At 51.8% G+C, this 20,098-nt stretch overlaps 1 protein-coding gene across 1 annotated transcript in view; it reads left to right on the top strand.

The window, feature by feature from the left end:
• Window positions 1–20,098, top strand: part of LOC144486561 (neurexin-2-beta-like) — a 252,004-nt gene that overhangs the window by 89,542 nt on the left and 142,364 nt on the right. Inside the window, exon 2 of the mRNA XM_078204617.1 lies at window positions 16,071–16,252. Coding sequence (XP_078060743.1) covers window positions 16,071–16,252 — 182 coding nt within the window. The remainder of the gene's footprint in view (window positions 1–16,070; window positions 16,253–20,098) is intronic.

Here is a 20,098-nt window from a genome sequence, read left to right as displayed (position 1 = left end):
GGGGACAGTGTAGAGGGAGCTTTACTCTGTATCTAACCCCGTGCTGTACCTGTCCTGGGAGTGTTTGATGGGGGACAGTGTAGAGGGAGCTTTACTCTGTATCTAACCCCGTGCTGTACCTGTCCTGGGAGTGTTTGATGGGGGACAGTGTAGAGGGATCTTTACTCTGTATCTAACCCTGTGCTGTACCTGACCTGGGAGTGTTTGATGGGGCACAGTGTCGAGGGAGCTTTACTCTGTATCGAACCCCGTGCTGGACCTGTCCTGGGAGTGTTTGATGGGGACAGTGTAGGGGAAGTTTTACTCTGTATCTCACCCCGTGCTGTACCTGTCCTGGGAGTGTTTGATGGGGACAGTGTGGAGGGAGCTTTACTCTGTGTCGAACCCCACGCTGCCCCAGTCCTGGGTGTGTTTGATGGGGACAGTGTCGAACATAGAAAAATTACAGCACAAACGGGCCCTTCGGCCCACAAGTTGCGCCGGTCATGTCCCTACCTACCTAGGCTTATATATAGGCTTACCTATAACCCTCAATCCTATTAAGTCCCATGTACTCATCCAGAAGTCTCTTAAAAGACCCTATCGTGTTTGCCTCCCCCACCTCTGACGGCCGCCGATTCCACTCGCCCACCACCCTCTGAGTGAAAAACTTACCCCTGACATCTCCTCTGTACCTACTCCCCAGCACCTTAAACCTGTGTCCTCTCGTAGCAGCCATTTCAGCCCTGGGAAAAAGTCACCTAGAATCCACCCGATCTCTACCTCTCAATATCTTGTACACCTCTATCAGGTCACCTCTCATCCTTCGTCTCTCCAAGGAGAAAAGACTGAGCTCCCTCAGCCTATCCTCATAAGGCATGCCAACCAATCCAGGCAATGTCCTTGTAAATCTCCTCTGCACCCTTTCTATCATTTCCACATTCCTCCTGTAATGAGGCGACCAGAACTGAGCACAGTACTCCAAGTGGGGTATGACGAGGGTCTTATAAAGCTGCATCATTATCTCTCGACTCCTGAACTCAATCCCTCGATTGATAAAGGCCAGCACACCATATGCCTTCTTAACCACCTCCTCTACCTGCGAGGCCGATTTAAGAGTCCTATGGAACCGGACCCCAAGGTCCTTCTGACCCTCTACACTGCTAAGTGTCTTACCCTTGATATTATACTCCTTCATCCCATTTGACCTGCCAAAATGGACCACTACACATTTATCCGGGTTGAAGTCCATCTGCCACTTCTCCGCCCAGTCTTGCATCCTATCTATGTCACGCTGCAGCTTCTGACATCCCTCCAACCTATCCACAACACCACCAACCTTCGTGTCGTCGGCAAACTTACCAACCCATCCCTCCGCTTCCTCATCCAGGGCATTTATGAAAATGACAAACAGCAAGGGTCCCAGAACAGATCCCTGGGGCACTCCACTGGTGACCGACCTCCATTTAGAAAAAGACCCGTCTACAACCACTCTCTGCCTTCTGCAGGCAAGCCAGTTCTGGATCCACAAGGCAACAGCCCCTTGGATCCCATGCCCTCTCACTTTCTCGAGAAGTCTTGCATGGGGGACCTTATCGAACGCCTTGCTGAAGTCCATGTAAACCACATCCATCGCTTTCCCTTCGTCAATGTGTTTAGTCACATTTTCAAAGAACTCGTAAGGCACGATTTGCCTTTGACAAAGCCGTGCTTTGTCAAAGGTGGGACCTTTACTCTGTATCTAACCCCGTGCTGTACCTGTCCTGGGAGTGTTTGATGGGGGACAGTGTAGAGGGAGCTTTACTCTGTATCTAACCCCGTGCTGTACCTGTCCTGGGAGTGTTTGATGGGGACAGTGTAGAGGGAGCTTTACTCTGTATCTAACCCCGTGCTGTACCTGTCCCGGGAGTGTTTGATGGGAGACAGTGTAGAGGGAGCTTTACTCTGTATCTAACCCCATGCAGTACCTGTCCTGGGAGTCTTTGATGGGGGACAGTGTAGAGAGAACTTTACTCTATATCTAACCCCGTGCTGTACCTGTCCTGGGAGTGTTTGATGGGGGACAGTGGAGAGGGAGCTTTACTCTGTATTTAACCCCCGTGCTGTACCTGTCCTGGGAATGTTTGATGGGGAACAGTGTAGAGGGAGCTTTACTCTGTATCTAACCCCGTGCTGTACCTGTCCTGGGAGTGTTTGATGTGGGACAGTGGAGAGGGAGCTGTACTCTGTATCTAACCCCGTGCTGTAACTGTCCTGGGAATGTTTGATGGGGAACTGTGTAGAGGGAGCTTTACTCTGTATCTAACCCCGTGCTGTACCTGTCCTGGGAGTGTTTGATGGGGACAGTGTAGAGGGAGATTTACTCCGTATCTCACCCTGGGCTGTACCTGTCCTGGGAATGTTTGATGGGGACAGTGTAGAGGGAGCATTACTCTGTATCTAACCCCGTGCTGTACCTGTCCTGGGAGTGTTTGATGGGGACAGTGCAGAGGGAGCTTTACTCTCTATCTAACCCCGTGTTGTACCTGCCCCGGGAGTGTTTGATGTGGGACACTGTAGAGGGAGCTTTACTCTGTATCTAACCCTGTGCTGTAACTATCCTGCGAGTGTTTGGTGAGGGACAGTGGAGAGGGAGCTTTACTCTGTATCTAACCCCGTGCTGTACCTGTCCTGGGAGTGTTTGATGGGGACAGTGTAGAGGGAGCTTTACTCTGTATCTAACCCCGTGCTGTACCTGTCCTGGGAGTGTTTGATGGGGGACAGTGTGGATGGAGCTTTCCTCTGTATCTAACCCCGTGCTGTCCCTCTCCTTGCAGTGTCTGATGGAAGACAGTGTAGAGGGAGCTTTACTCTGTATCTAACCCCATGCTGTACCTGTCCTGGGAGTGTTTGATGGGGACAGTGTAGAGGGACCTTTACTCTGTATCTAACCCCGTGCTGTACCTGTCCTGGGAGTGTTTGATGGGGACAGTGTAGAGGGACCTTTACTCTGTATCTAACCCCGTGCTGTACCTGTCCTGGGAGTGTTTGATGGGGACAGTGTAGAGGGAGCTTTACTCTGTATCTAACCCCGTGCTGTACCTGTCCTGGGAGTGTTTGATGGGGGACAGTGTAGAGGGAGCTTTACTCTGTATCTAACCCCGTGCTGTACCTGTCCTGGGAGTGTTTGATGGGGACAGTGTAGAGGGAGCTTTACTCTGTATCTAACCCCGTGCTGTACCTGTCCCGGGAGTGTTTGATGGGAGACAGTGTAGAGGGAGCTTTACTCTGTATCTAACCCCATGCAGTACCTGTCCTGGGAGTCTTTGATGGGGGACAGTGTAGAGAGAACTTTACTCTATATCTAACCCCGTGCTGTACCTGTCCTGGGAGTGTTTGATGGGGGACAGTGGAGAGGGAGCTTTACTCTGTATTTAACCCCCGTGCTGTACCTGTCCTGGGAATGTTTGATGGGGAACAGTGTAGAGGGAGCTTTACTCTGTATCTAACCCCGTGCTGTACCTGTCCTGGGAGTGTTTGATGTGGGACAGTGGAGAGGGAGCTGTACTCTGTATCTAACCCCGTGCTGTAACTGTCCTGGGAATGTTTGATGGGGAACTGTGTAGAGGGAGCTTTACTCTGTATCTAACCCCGTGCTGTACCTGTCCTGGGAGTGTTTGATGGGGACAGTGTAGAGGGAGATTTACTCCGTATCTCACCCTGGGCTGTACCTGTCCTGGGAATGTTTGATGGGGACAGTGTAGAGGGAGCATTACTCTGTATCTAACCCCGTGCTGTACCTGTCCTGGGAGTGTTTGATGGGGACAGTGCAGAGGGAGCTTTACTCTCTATCTAACCCCGTGTTGTACCTGCCCCGGGAGTGTTTGATGTGGGACACTGTAGAGGGAGCTTTACTCTGTATCTAACCCTGTGCTGTAACTATCCTGCGAGTGTTTGGTGAGGGACAGTGGAGAGGGAGCTTTACTCTGTATCTAACCCCGTGCTGTACCTGTCCTGGGAGTGTTTGATGGGGACAGTGTAGAGGGAGCTTTACTCTGTATCTAACCCCGTGCTGTACCTGTCCTGGGAGTGTTTGATGGGGGACAGTGTGGATGGAGCTTTCCTCTGTATCTAACCCCGTGCTGTCCCTCTCCTTGCAGTGTCTGATGGAAGACAGTGTAGAGGGAGCTTTACTCTGTATCTAACCCCATGCTGTACCTGTCCTGGGAATGTTTGATGGGGACAGTGTAGAGGGAGCATTACTCTGTATCTAACCCCGTGCTGTACCTGTCCTGGGAGTGTATGATGGGGGACAGTGGAGAGGGAGCTTTACTCTGTATCTAACCCCGTGCTGTACCTGTCCCGGGAGTGTTTGATGTGGGACACTGTCGAGGGAGCTTTACTCTGTATTTAACCCCGTGCTGTACCTGTCCTGGGAGTGTTTGATGGGGACAGTGTAAAGGGAGCTTTACTCTGTATCTAACCCCGTGCTGTACCTGTCTTGGGAGTGTTTGATGGGGACAGTGTAAAGGGAGCTTTACTCTGTATCTAACCCCGTGCTGTACCTGTCCTGGGAGTGTTTGATGGGGGACAGTGTAGAGGGAGCTTTACTCTTTATCTAACCCTGTGCTGTCCCTGTCCTGGGAGTGTTTGATGGGGACAGTGTAGAGGGAGCTTTACTCTGTATCTAACCCTGTGCTGTACCTGTCCTGGGAGTGTTTGATGGCGGACAGTGTCGAGGGAGCTTTACTCTGTATCTAACCCGGTGCTGTACCAGTCCTGGGAATGTTTGACGGAAGACAGTGTTGAGGGAGCTTTACTCTGCATCTAACACCATGCTGTACCTGTCCTGGGAATGTTTGATGGGGACAGTGTCGAGGGAGCTTTACTCTGTATCTAACCCTGTGCTCTACTGTCCTTGGAGTGTTTGATGGGGACAGTGCAGAGGGAGCTTTACTCTGTATCTAACCCCGTGCTGAACCTGTTCTGGGAGTGTTTGGTGGGGACAGTCTAGAGGGAGCTTTACTCTGTATCTAACCCCGTGCTGTACCTGTCCTGCGAGTGTTTGGTGAGGGATAGTGTAGGGGGAGCTTTACTCTGTGCCTAACCCTGTGCTGTACCTGTCCTGGGAGTGTTTGATGGGGGGACAGTGTAGAGGGAGCTTTACTCTGTATCTAACCCCGTGCTGTACCTGTCCTGGGAGTGTTTGATGGGGACAGTGTAGAGGGAGCTTTACTCTGTATCTAACCTCCTTCTGTAGCTGTCTGGGAGTCTTTGATGGGGGACAGTGTGGAGGGAGTTTTACTCTGTATCTAACACCGTGCTGGACCGGCCGTGAGAATGTTTGATGGAAGACAGTGTAGAGGGAGCTTTACTCTGTATCTAACCCCGTGCTGTACCTGTCCTGGGAGTGTTTGATGGGGACAGTGTAAAGGGAGCTTTACTCTGTATCTAACCCCGTTCTGTACCTGTCCTGGGAGTGTTTGATGGGGGACAGTGGAGAGGGAGCTTTACTCTCTATCTAACCCCGTGCTGTACCTGTCCTGGGAGTGTTTGATGGGGGACAGTGTAGAGGGAGCTTTACTCTGTATCTAACCCTGTGCTGTACCTGTCCTGGGAGTGTTTGACGGGGGACAGTGTAGAGGGAGCTTTACTCTGTATCTAACCCCGTGCTGTACCTGACCTGGGAGTGTTTGATGGGGCACAGTGTAGAGGGAGCTTTACTCTATATATAACCCTGTGCTGTACCTGTCCTGGGAGTGTTTGACGGGGACAGTGTAGAGGGAGCTTTATTCTGTATCTAACCCCGTGCTGTACCTGTCCTGGGAGTGTTTGATGGGGACAGTGTAGGGGAAGTTTTACTCTGTATCTAACAACGTGCTGTACCTGTCCTGCGAGTGTTTGGTGAGGGACAGAGTAGGGGGATCTTTACTCTGTATCTAACCCCGTGCTGTACCTGTCCTGGGAGTCTTTGATGGGGACAGTGGAGAGGGAGCTTTACTCTGGATCTAACCCCGTGCCGTACCTATCCTGGGGACACTGAATCCAGTACTAAGGGAGTGCTGTGTTGTCAAAGGTGCCATCATGTGGAAGGGACCTTCAACCTCCGAGTCCCACGTATCCTTCTAGGTGGTAGAGGTGGTGGGTTTGGAAGGTGCTGTCGAAGGAGCCTTGGCGAGTGGTTGCATTGCTCCTTGTAGATGGTACACACTGCTGCCACTGTGCGTCAGTGGTGGAGGGAGCGAGTGTTTGTGGTTAGCGTGTCGATCGAGCGGGGCTGCTTTGTCCTGGATGGTGTTGAGCTTCTCGAGTGTTGTTGGGAGCCGCACTCATCCAGGCAAGTGGAGAGTATTCCATCGCACTCCTGACTTGTGTCCTTGTAGATGGTGGACAGGCTTTGGGGGGGAGTCAGGAGGTGAGTTACTCTCCGCAGGATTCCCAGTGGACAGGCTTTGGGGGGAGTCAGGAGGTGAGTTACTCTCCGCAGGATTCCCAGTGGACAGGCTTTGGGGGGAGTCAGGAGGTGAGTTACTCTCCGCAGGATTCCCAGCCTCTGACCTGCTCTGGTAGCCTCAGTGTTTATCTGGCTGGGTCCAGTTCAGTTTCTGGTCAGTGGTAACCCCCAGGATGTTGACGGTGGGGGAGGGGGGTTCAGCGATGGGAATTCCATTGAATGTCAAGGGGGCGATGATTGGATCCTCTCCAGTTGGAGATGGTCATTTCCTGGTGCTTGTGTGGCGTGAATATTTTGCCACTTGTCAGCCCAAGCCTGGATATTGTCCAGGTCTTGCTGCATTGGGACACGGGACTGATTCAGTATCTGAGGAGTCGCGAATGGTGCTGAACATTGTGCAGTCATCGGGTGGATTGGCCATGCTAAATTGCCCCTTAGTGACCAAAGATGTGTAGGTTAGATGGATTGGCCATGCTAAATTGCCCCTTAGTGACCAAAGATGTGTAGGTTAGATGGATTGGCCATGCTAAATTGCCCCTGAGTGACCAAAGATGTGCAGGTTAGGTGGATTGGCCATGCTAAATTGCCCCTTAGTGACCAAAGATGTGCAGGTTAGGTGGATTGGCCATGCTAAATTGCCCCTGAGTGACCAAAGATGTGCAGGTTAGGTGGATTGGCCATGCTAAATTGCCCCTTCGTGACCAAAGATGTGCAGGTTAGGTGGATTGGCCATGCTAAATTGCCCCTTAGTGACCAAAGATGTGCAGGTTGGGTGGATTGGCCACGCTAAATTGCCCCTTAGTGACCAAAAATGTGCAGGTTAGGTGGATTGGCCATGCTAAATTGCCCCTTAGTGTCCAAAGATGTGCAGGTTAGATGGATTGGCCATGCTAAATTGCCCCTTAGTGTCCAAAGATGTGCAGGTTAGATGGATTGGCCATGCTAAATTGCCCCTTAGTGCCCAAAGATGTGCGGGTTGGGTGGATTGGCCATGCTAAATTGCCCCTTAGTGTCCAAAGATGTGCGGGTTAGGTGGATTGGCCATGCTAAATTGCCCCTTAGTGTTTAAAGATGTGCAGGTTAGGGGGATTGGCCATGCTAAATTGCCCCTTAGTGTTTAAAGATGTGCAGGTTAGAGGGATCGGCCATGCTAAATTGCCCCTTAGTGTTTAAAGATGTGCAGGTTAGGGGGATTGGCCGTGCTAAATTGCCCCTTAGTTTCAGGGGGATTAGCAGGGTAAATGTGTGGGATTACGCAGATGGGGCTTGGGTGGGATTGTGGTTGATGTAGACTCGATGGGCCGAATGGCCGCCTTCTGCACTGTCGGGAATCTATGAATAGCTGAATTTCTGGATTAATCGACTGACGATAATACCACACGGCCATCGCCTCCCTAATTAAATGAGTAAGACGCTGGGCTGAATGATATGTTTCCTGCTGTACTGTTGATTGGCCCCACAAAAACATCTTTCCCTCCGCTGTGTTTTCCCACGCTGGGTGGGGGGGCCGAGTGGTGGGGGGGGAGGGGGGCGGGGGAGGAGGCGGGGGGTTGGTTGAACGCCTGGGGCCTACTACTTTACGTCCATGGCGTGGCCAGGCTTCACGGCTCGTTGGGCCTGGATCACCTCAGCAACCCCTCCCACAGGCAGGAGATACCGGGGAAGAGATTTATTCAGCTTGCTCAGAGCGCTGCAGTCCTTGCGGGGGTGTTCGCCCTTATCTCTGTTGCCTCAATCAACCATCAAAGCCAGGAAGGAGCCTTGATCGCCCCGAGGAGAGACAGGAATTTCTGTGCCGATTATACCTCGATTATCACACGCCACATCAACTCCCACTCTCGCCTCCGTGAAGATGTTTCCACTTCCCCGCATCGTGGGGAGCCGAAGGTTCTCCTCGTGTCTTTTTGATGTACCGCCCCCCCCCCCCCCCCGCCCCCCCCGATCCCTGCTCGCGAGCCCACAGGTTAAATTGTGTGGTAACAGAGCAACAGACATCTAACAGGCCCCATTCCCTCCTTCGGCCAGGTCTCAAGTTCTGAGATTCTCTCCCCGTCTCTCTCTCTCTCTCTCTCTCTTCACATCATACATAGCCCCGAGGCCCAGCCACCTTCAGCCCGCTTCATCGATGACCCTCCCCCGAATGTAATGCCAGAAGTGCGAACGTTGACAGAATAGGATCATGGAATCCCCACGGTGCAGAAGGAGGCCATTCGGCCCATCGGGTCTGCACCGACTCTCCGACGGAGCATCCTACCCAGGTCCTTTCCCCCAATCCGACAAATTTAGCATCTAACCTGCACATCTTTGGACACTAAGGGGCAATTTAGCATGGCCAATCCTCCTAACCTACACATCTTTGGACACTCAGGGGCATTTTAGCATGGCCAATCCACCTAACCCACTATCATTGGACACTAAGGGGCAATTTAGCATGGCCAATCCATCCTAACCTGCACATCTTTGGACACTAAGGGGCAATTTAGCATGGCCAATCCACCTAACCTGCACATCTTTGGACACTAAGGGGCAATTTAGCATGGCCAATCCACCTAACCTGCACATCTTTGGACACTAAGGGAGAATTTAGCATGGCCAATCCACCTGACCTGCACATCTTTGGACACTAAGGGGCAATTTAGCATGGCCAATCCACCTAACCCACTATCATTGGACACTAAGGGGCACTTTAGCATGGCCAATCCACCTAACCTGCACATCTTTGGACATTAAGGGGCAATATAGCATGGCCAATCCACCTAACCCGCACATCTTTGGACACTAAGGGGCAATTTAGCATGGCCAATCCACCTAACCTACACATCTTTGGACACTAAGGGGCAATTTAGCATGGTCAATCCACCTAATCTGCACATCTTTGGACACTAAGGGGCAATTTAGTATGGCCAATCCACCTAACCTGCACATCTTTGGACACTAAGGGGCAATTTAGCATGGCCAATCCACCTAACCTACACATCTTTGGACACTAAGGGGCAATTTAGCATGGCCAATCCACCTAACCTACACATCTTTGGACACTAAGGGGCAATTTAGCATGGCCAATCCACCTAACCTACACATCTTTGGACACTAAGGGGCAATTTAGCATGGTCAATCCACCTAATCTGCACATCTTTGGACACTAAGGGGCAATTTAGCATGGTCAATCCACCTAATCTGCACATCTTTGGACACTAAGGGGCAATTTAGCATGGCCAATCCACCTAACCTACACATCTTTGGACACTAAGGGGCAATTTAGCATGGTCAATCCACCTAATCTGCACATCTTTGGACACTAAGGGGCAATTTAGTATGGCCAATCCACCTAACCTGCACATCTTTGGACACTAAGGGGCAATTTAGCATGGCCAATCCACCTAACCTACACATCTTTGGACACTAAGGGACAATTTAGCATGGCCAATCCACCTAACCTACACATCATTGGACACTAAGGGGCAATTTAGCATGGCCAATCCACCTAACCTACACATCTTTGGACACTAAGGGGCAATTTAGCATGGCCAATCCACCTAACCTACACATCTTTGGACATTAAGGGGCAATTTAGCATGGCCAATCCACCTAACCTACACATCGTTGGACACTAAGGGGCAATTTAGCATGGTCAATCCACCTAATCTGCACATCTTTGGACACTAAGGGGCAATTTAGCATGGCCAATCCACCTAACCTACACATCTTTGTACACTAAGGGGCAATTTAGCATGGCCAATCCACCTAACCTACACATCTTTGGACACTAAGGGACAATTTAGCATGGCCAATCCACCTAACCCACACATCTTTGGACTTTATCAAGCTCTGATCAGACCCCATTTGGAGTATTGTGAGCAGTTTTGGGCCCCGTATCTAAGGAAGGATGTGCCGGCCTTGGAGAGGGTCCAGAGGAGGTTCACCAGAACGATCCCGGGAATGAAAGGCTTGACGTATGAGGAGCGTTTGAGGTCTCTGGGTCTGTACTCGATGGAGTTTAGAAGGATGGGGATGGGGAATCTCATTGAAACTTCCAGAATACTGAGAGGCCCTGGATAGAGTGGACGCGGGGAAGATGTTTCCATTAGTCGGAGAGACTGGGATCCGAGGGCACGGCCTCAGAGTAAAGGGACGGACCCTTTAGAACCGAGATGAGGAGGAATTTCTTCAGCCGGAGGGTGGGTGAATCTGTGGAATTCGTTGCCACAGAGGAGGCCGGGTCATCGAGTGTATTGGAGACAGAGAGAGATAGGTTCCCGATTGGTGAGGGGGGTCAAAGGTCACGGGGAAAAGGCGGGAGAATGGGGATGTGACTCAAGAACAGCTTCTTCCCTGCTGCTGTCAGACTTTTGAATGGACCTACCTTATGTTGAGTTGATCTTTCTCTACACCCTAGCTCTGACTGTAACACTACATTCTGCACCCTCTCCTTTCCTTCTCTATGAACGGTATGCTTTGTCTGTATAGCGCGCAGGAAACAATACTTTTCACTGTATCCCAGTACATGTGACAATAATAAATCAAATCAAGGAACCTATCAGCCATGATTGAGTGGCAGAGTAGACTCGCTGGGCCGAATGGCCTCATTCTGCTCCTATATCTTATGGTCTTAATGGAAAGCGATCAATGTTGTGGGGATGTGTGAGAGGAGCGGGGGAGATGGGGCAGCGAGTTGGCGAGGACTGCGGAGGGGAGAGGAGGCAGAGTGGGACTCGTCGCAGGACTCTTTCGAAGAGCTAGAACAGGCCACAAGGGACAAGCGGCCTCTTCCTGTGCTGTACGGTTGTCTGATTGAGCCATTGAGTTCTCAATGCCTGACCAGCACCGAGTCATGTGCTTCTTTGGAACGCTTCACGGTGGCAGACACGATCTCTGCTTACGCACTTCCTTCCATTAGCCCCTCAACCAGGGCCCCTCCGTAGTGTAGACCTGGCACATCACCCTCACTGGCAGACTGAGACCCTGCTCGCACCACCTGTACCTCCCCCAGCCACCCCCCGCCCTCCGCCCTCCCGGATCCTCCTCCCCGCCCCCCCCCCACCTTCCCGGATGACCCCCCGCTCTCCCTCCACTCCCGTGGCCTCATTGGCTAATGGAATATCACCAGTGTGATCGCGACACACAGACACAGACACACACACACACATAGACGCAGACACACACACACACATAGACACTCTCTCACACACACATATATATGAGAATAATGGAGTCACTGAGGGGCAGCGGGGTGCGGGGGGGGGGGGTGGTGGGGGGGAGGGGGGATGGGGGGCAGGGGAAGGGGCTCTCAAAGGTTCCATTACAGCAGCTCCTTCTGCAGAGAGCTCTGATTGAGGGTTTGTGGGTTTCCCCTCGGAGGGGGGAGCAGATACCAGATCCCGCCACCCCAGAAAGGCACCCCCTCCCTCTCCCGCCTTCCCGCTTTGTCTTTCACCCGTTTGCCTCCATCCTCTCTCTCCCTCCATCCCATGCCCGCTATATCTCTCTCTCTCTCTGTCTCGTTCTCTCCCTCTCTCTCTCTCCCTCAATTTCTTTCTCTCTCACTCTCTCTATCCCTCTCTCTCCTTATCTCTCTTGCTCCCTCTCTCTCTCTCTCTCTATCTCTTTCTCTCTCTCTGTCTCGTTCTCTCCCTCTCTCTCTCTCTCTATTTCTTTCTCCCTCATTCTCTCTGTCCCTCTTTCTCCATCTCTTTCCCTCCCTATCTCCCTCTCTCTCTCTCACTATCTCCTTCCTTCTCCCTCTCCCTCTCTCTCTCTTTAACTCTCTCTATTCCTCTCTCTCGCTTCTCTCTCTCTCTCTCCATCCCTCTCTCTCTCTCTCTCCCTCTCCCTCTCTCTCTTTCTCTCTCTCCCTCTCCCTCTCTCTCTTCTCTCTCTCTCTCTCCATCCCTCTCTCTCTCTGCCTCTCCCTCTCTCTCTCTCTCCCTCTCTCTAACTCTATTCCTCTCTCTCTTTCCCTCTCTCTCCATCCCTCTCTCTGCCTCTCCCTCTCTCTGTCCCTCTCCCGCTCTCTCTCTCCGTCTCCCTCTCTCTTTCTCTCTAACTCTCTCTATTCCTCTCTCTCTCTCTCCATCCCTCTCTCTCTCTCTCCATCCCTCTCCCTCTCTCTCTCTCTCTCCCTCTCTCTCTCCCTCTCTCTCTTCTCTCTCTCTCTCCATCCCTCTCTCTCTCTGCCTCTCCCTCTCTCTCTCTCTCTCCCTCTCCCTCTCTCTTTCTCTCTAACTCTATTCCTCTCTCTCTCTCTCTCCATCCCTCTCTCTGCCTCTCCCTCTCTCTGTCCCTCTCCCGCTCTCTCTCTCCGTCTCCCTCTCTCTTTCTCTCTAACTCTCTCTATTCCTCTCTCTCTTCTCTCCCTCTCTCTCCATCCCTCTCTCTCTCTGCCTCTCCATCCCTCTCTCTGCCTCTGCCTCTCTCTGTCCCTCTCCCTCTCTCTCCCTCTCCCTCTCTCTCTCCCCCTATTTCTCCCTCACTCTTTCTCTATCTCTCTCTCCATGTCTCTCTCTTCCTCTTTCTCTCCCTCTCTCGCTCTCTCCCTTGCTCTCTCTCTCTCTCTATTTCCCTCTAACTCTCTCTTTCCCTCCTAGTCTCCCTTTATATCCAACTCAATCTCCCTCTCCGTCTCCCACTCCCTCCCTCTGTCCATCCTGCTCTCTCTGTGTATCTCACTCTCTCTCTCTGTCTCTCCCTCCTCCCTTCCTCTCTCCCTTCCCCTCCCTCTCTCCCTCTCTCGCTCTCTCTCTCTCCCTCCTCCTACCTCTCTCCCTCTCTGTCTCTCCCTTTCCAATCCCCCCTCTCTCTCACCCTCCTTCATTCTCTCTCTCTCTCCCCATTCCCCCCCCCTTTCTCTCTCTCCCTTCTTCATTCTCCCTCTCTTTCTGTGCTTCAAGACAAACAGTGACATCCTGGTCCACTGTGGACAACAGGTCACCGTCACAACGCAAAGAGAACGGGGTGGCCAAGGGGTGCACAGCAAGATCCCACAAACAGCAATGTAACAGGGACCCCGTAACTCATTGCTTTTTTTTGGAAGAAATGTTGGTTGAGGAACGTATATCGTTCGCGGGACACTGGGGAGAATTCTCCCAGCGACCCCCCCTGCATCTCAACACCCCTCCCCCATGCATTTCCTCCCAAGCCTACCCTATCCAGACACCCCCATCCCGACAAACCCATTCCCAAATACTCCGCATACAGGAGAGGCTGCGCATCTGACACATCCAGCCCCGAGGTCACATGGGACTCGGAAGCTTAAGGTCCCTTCCACAAGGTGGCATGTTTGACAAGACAGCACTCCCTCAGTACTGGATTCAGTGTACCAGGACAGGTACAGCACGGGGTTAGATACAGAGTAAAGCTCCCTCTACACCGTCCCCCATCAAACACTCGCAGGACAGGTACAGCACGGAGTTAGATACAGAGTAAAGCTCCCTCTACACTGTCCCCATCAAACACTCCCAGGACAGGTACAGCACGGAGTTAGATACAGAGTAAAGCTCCCTCTACACTGTCCCCCATCAAACACTACCAGGACAGGTACAGCACGGGGTTAGATACAGAGTGAAGCTCCCTCTACACTGTCCCCCATCAAACACTCCCAGGACAGGTACAGCACGGGGTTAGATACAGAGTAAAGCTCCCTCTACACTGTCCCCATCAAACACTCCCAGGACAGGTACAGCACGGGGTTAGATACAGAGTAAAGCTCCCTCTACACTGTCCCCCATCAAACACTCCCAGGACAGGTACAGCACGGGGTTAGATACAGAGTAAAGCTCCCTCTGCACTGTCCCCATCAAACACTCCCAGGACAGGTACGGCACGGGGTTAGATACAGGGTAATGCTCCCTCTACACTGTCCCCATCAAACACTCCCAGGACAGGTACAGCACGGGGTTAGATACAGAGTAAAGCTCCCTCTGCACTGCCCCCCATCAAACACTCCCAGGACAGGTACAGCACGGGGTTAGATACAGAGTAAAGCTCCCTCTGCACTGTCCCCCATCAAACACTCCCAGGACAGGTACAGCACGGGGTTAGATACAGAGTAAAGCTCCCTCCACACTGCCCCCCATCAAACACTCCCAGGACAGGTACAGCACGGGGTTAGATACAGAGTAAAGCTCCCTCTACACCGTCCCCCATCAAACACTCGCAGGACAGGTACAGCACGGGGTTAGATACAGAGTAAAGCTCCCTCTACACCGTCCCCCATCAAACACTCGCAGGACAGGTACAGCACGGGGTTAGATACAGAGTAAAGCTCCCTCTACACTGCCCCCCATCAAACACTCCCAGGACAGGTACAGCACGGGGTTAGATACAGGGTAATGCTCCCTCTGCACTGTCCCCCATCAAACACTCCCAGGACAGGTACAGCACGGGGTTAGATACAGAGTAAAGCTCCCTCTACACTGTCCCCCATCAAACACTCCCAGGACAGGTACAGTATGGGGTTAGATACAGAGTAAAGCTCCCTCTACACTGTCCCCATCAAACACTCCCAGGACAGATACAGCACGGGGTGAGATACAGAGTAAAGCTCCCTCTACACTGTCCCCCATCAAACACTCCCAGGACAGGTACAGCACGGGGTTAGATACAGAGTAAAGCTCCCTCTGCACTGACCCCCATCAAACACTCCCAGGACTGGTACAGCATGGGGTTAGATACAGAGTAAAGCTTCCTCTACACTGCCCCCCATCAAACACTCCCAGGACTGGTACAGCATGGGGTTAGATACAGAGTAAAGCTTCCTCTACACTGCCCCCATCAAACACTCCCAGGACAGGTACAGCACGGGGTTAGATACAGAGTAAAGCTCCCTCTACACTGTCCCCATCAAACACTCCCAGGACTGGTACAGCACGGGGTTAGATACAGAGTAAAGCTCCCTCTACACTGTCCCCCATCAAACACTCCCAGGACAGGTACAGCACGGGGTTAGATACAGAGTAAAGCTCCCTCTACACTGTCCCCCATCAAACACTCCCGGGACAGGTACAGCACGGGGTTAGATACAGAGTAAAGCTCCCTCTGCACTGACCCCCATCAAATACTCCCAGGACAGGTACAGCACGGGGTTAGATACAGAGTAAAGCTCCCTCTACACTGTCCCCCATCAAACACTCCCAGGACAGGTACAGCACGGGGTTCGGTACAGAGTAAAGCTCACTTTACACTGTCCCCCATCAAACATAGAATCATAGAATCCCTACAGTACAGAAAGAGGCCATTCGGCCCATCGAGTCTGCACCGACCACAATCCCACCCAGGCCCTACCCCCATATCCCTACATATTTTACCCACTAATCCCTCTAACCTACGCATCTCAGGACACTAAGGGGCAATTTAAGCATGGCCAATCAACCTAACCCGCACATCTTTGGACTGTGGGAGGAAACCGGAGCACCCGGAGGAAACCCACGCAGACACGAGGAGAATGTGCAAACTCCACACAGACAGTGACCCAAGCCGGGAATCGAACCCAGGTCCCTGGAGCTGTGAAGCAGCAGTGCTAACCACTGTGCTACCGTGCCGCCCTAAAGCACGGGGTTAGATACAGAGTGAAGATGTGGATGTTGTCTCTGTGTTGTTGACTGCAGTATCTCTGAAGCTGACCCTCACCCCCCCCTCTTGTTCTGTTCCTTTTTGCTTGCAGCTGGCACGACGTACATCTTTGGCCGTGGAGGGGCCCTCATCACCTACACCTGGCCCGCCAATGACCGTCCCAGTACACGGGCCGACCGCCTGGCTGTCGGGTTTAGCACGCAGCAGAAGGAGGCCACCTTGGTGCGAGTGGACAGTGCCTCGGGCCTTGGGGACTACCTACAGCTGCAGATCGTAAGTGCCTTCCCCTCCCCGCACCCCCCCACTTTGGCCTGGCGAACGGGACGGCGATTGACGGCCTTGCGGACACCTCTGTCTGCATCCGTTTGGAGATTGTGCGGGAGATGTTCCCATTGGTCGGAGAGACCGGGATCCGAGGGTGTGGCCTCGGATGACCCTTCAGAACTAAGATGAGGAGGAACTTGCAAGCGATTTAGTTCAAGATTCTCCTCAGCTTAACTTGTAGGTTGCATTGGTATCTTGGAAGGCAAATGCAATGTCAGCATTCATGTCGAGAGGGCTAGAATACTAGAGCAGGGATGTACTTCTGAGGCTGTATAAGGCTCTGGTCAGACCCCATTTGGAGTATTGTGAGCAGTTTTGGACCCCGTATCTAAGGAAGGATGTGCCGGCCTTGGAGAGGGTCCAGAGGAGGTTCACCAGAACGATCCCGGGAATGAAAGGCTTGACGTATGAGGAGTGTTTGAGGTCTCTGGGTCTGTACTCGATGGAGTTTAGAAGGATGAGGGGGGAATCTCATTGAAACTTCCAGAATACTGAAAGGCCCTGGATAGAGTGGACGCGGGGAAGATGTTTCCATCAGTCGGAGAGACTGGGATCCGAGGGCTCGGCCTCAGAGTAAAGGGACGGACCCTTTAGAACCGAGATGAGGAGGAATTTCTCCAGCCGGAGGGTGGGGGTGAATCTGTGGAATTCGTTGCCACAGAGGAGGCCGGGTCATCGAGTGTGTTGGAGACAGAGAGAGATAGGTTCCCGATTGGTGAGGGGGGTCAAAGGTCACGGGGAAAAGGCGGGAGAATGGGGGTGAGAAACTTATCAGCCGTGGCAACGCAGACCCAATGGGCCGAATGGCCTAATTCTGCTCCTATATTTTATGGTCTGGCACCCCCAGGTGTTATCTGAGCTGGCTGCCAACTCCATTACCTTCGGGTCAACTCCGAGAGTTCTGGCAGGAGGTGTGTTCCGGAGTCTTGGACTGAGCCTCGGTCTGCAAGTACTCTGCACTCCCGCTTCACCCATTCCCACCCCCCCCCCCCCCCCACCCGCTGCCCCCAACGCCGTGCAGTTGAAAGTCAAAGTTTGTTCTCCTCGGTGACCTGAGGGAAAGGCCTCGGACATGGCAGGCGGCTCCTGCACAGCTGTAGCTTTTCTGCAGCTGAGGGCCGGGTACAGATATGGAGCCCGCCTCCCAGTGCTTCCTCCGCACTGGCGTACCCGTGGGGTGCTGGTAGACTGGTCCGGGCTCTGTAGGGGCCGCCACTGTCAGGCGGTTGCACATGTATCCAGATGTGGCCTGGATACAGATGTGGAATGTGTAAATTGGACACAGGTGTGGATTGGATACAGATGTGGACTGGATACAGATGTGGACTGTGTACAGGTGTGGATTGGATACAGATGTGGATTGGATAAAGGTGTGGATTGGATACAGGTGTGGATTGGATACAGATGTGGATTGGGTGCAGGTGTGGATTGGATTGGATGTGGATTGGATACAGATGTGGATTGGATACAGGTGTGGATTGGATACAGATGTGGATTGGATGCAGATGTGGATTGGATGCAGATGTGGATTGGATGCAGATGTGGATTGGATACAGGTGCAGATTGGATACAGATGTGGATTGGATACAGATGCAGATTGGATACAGATGTGGATTGGATACAGGTGTGGATTGGATACAGGTGCAGATTGGATACAGGTGTGGATTGGATGCAGATGTGGATTGGATACAGGTGTGGATTGGATACAGATGTGGATTGGATGCAGATGTGGGTTGGATACAGGTGTGGATTGGATACAGATGTGGATTGGATGCAGATGTGGGTTGGATACAGGTGCAGATTGGATACAGATGTGGATTGGATACAGATGCAGATTGGATACAGATGTGGATTGGATACAGGTGCAGATTGGATACAGATGTGGATTGGATGCAGATGTGGATTGGATACAGGTGTGGATTGAATACAGGTGTGGATTGGATACAGATGTGAACTGGATACAGATGTGGATTGGGTACAGGTGTGGATTGGATACAGGTGTGGATTGGATACAGATATGGATTGGGTACAGATGTGGACTGTGTACAGGTGTGGATTGGGTACAGGTGTGGACTGTGTACAGGTGTGGATTGGGTACAGGTGTGGATTGGGTACAGATGTGGATTGGGTACAGGTGTGGACTGTGTACAGGTGTGGATTGGGTACAGGTGTGGACTGTGTACAGGTGTGGATTGGGTACAGGTGTGGATTGGATACAGGTGCAGATTGGATACAGATGTGGATTGGATGCAGATGTGGATTGGATACAGGTGTGGATTGGATACAGATGTGAACTGGATACAGATGTGGATTGGGTACAGGTGTGGATTGGATACAGGTGTGGATTGGATACAGATATGGATTGGGTACAGGTGTGGACTGTGTACAGGTGTGGATTGGGTACAGGTGTGGATTGGATACAGATGTGGATTAGGTACAGGTGTGGATTGGACACAGATGTGGATTGGATACAGGTGTGGATTAGATACAGATGTGAATTATATGAAGATGTGATCTGGGTGAAATGTGGACCAGTCGGAGGCGTGGGTTCGATGCTGCTGTGCGCGCTGTATCATTTGAAGTTTAATTTTATCCATGAGCAACGTGGTTTCAGTTTCATTTGCATTTTCTTTCCCGATAAACCTTGGTGTTTGGGTGTCTGGGTTGTCTCTGAAACCTTTCACATCTTTTTCGGTCTGTTTGCACGCACAATTTACAATGAGAAACATCAAGTGAATGTTCAGGAACTCACCAGGGGGACAAAAATGCTGACAACTGCGGCAGTTCGGAAAGAAGGAGCCTTTGTGTCTCTCTTGTGGTAAACTGTTCACTGGCTTACGTGCGTGTAAAGATATTGCTGGGGTAAAGGGATTGCGGGAATTTGAATCATCCTCTGATATCTATGTTGAGAATCTTGCCAACCTTTTTGTCTGGTGTGACTGACACAGTTAAGCTTTCTTGTATTAATAAATATTTTATTCTTTGTGTCAAAAGTTTGTCAACAGACTCGAACAGATTTGTTTGTTCAGTGACTTTCCCCCGAGTTTAAAAAACACACAGTTTAGGATCCATCACGGAGGTTTCACTCTGGGGCCTGACTTATCCAGTGTTAACATCAGCAGGCATCGTAACAATGCAGGTGTGAGGTAGATACAGATGTGGGTTAAATACAGGCGAGATACAGGTGTGAATTGGGTACAGATGTGGGCTACTGATCGAAGTGGACTAGAGTCATAGAGGTTTACAGCATGGAAACAGGCCCTTCGGCCCAACTTGTCCATGCTACCCAGTTTTTACCCCTGAGCTCGTCCCAATTGCCATGTTTGGCCCATATCCCTCGATACCCATTTAACCTATGTAACTGTCTACCCATATCCCTCTATCTTACCCCATGTAACTGTCTAAATGCTTTTTAAAAGACAAAATTGTACCCGCCTCTACTGCTGCCTCGGGCAGCTCGTTCCAGACTCACTGGAGTTCAGACAAACGAGGGGGGGGGGAATCTCATAGAGACTTATAAAATTCTAACAGGACTAGACAGGGTAGATGCAGGGAGGATGTTCCCGATGGTGGGGGGAGTCCAGAACCAGGGGGTCACAGTCTGAGGATTCGGGGTGGACCATTTAGGACGGAGATGAGGAGACATTTCTTCACCCGGTGAGCCTGTGGAATTCATTCCCACAGGAAGGAGTTGATGCCAAAACATTGAATGTATTCAAGAGGCGGCTGGATATAGCACTTGGGGCGAACGGGGTCAAAGGTTATGGGGAGAAAGCAGGATTAGGCTATTGAGTT

Source organism: Mustelus asterias, unplaced genomic scaffold, assembly GCF_964213995.1.
Source record: "Mustelus asterias unplaced genomic scaffold, sMusAst1.hap1.1 HAP1_SCAFFOLD_397, whole genome shotgun sequence".
Taxonomy (NCBI): Eukaryota; Metazoa; Chordata; class Chondrichthyes; order Carcharhiniformes; family Triakidae; genus Mustelus; species Mustelus asterias.
The sequence above is the reverse complement of the archived record's forward strand: the minus strand, read 5'-3'. Positions and strand labels throughout refer to the sequence as shown.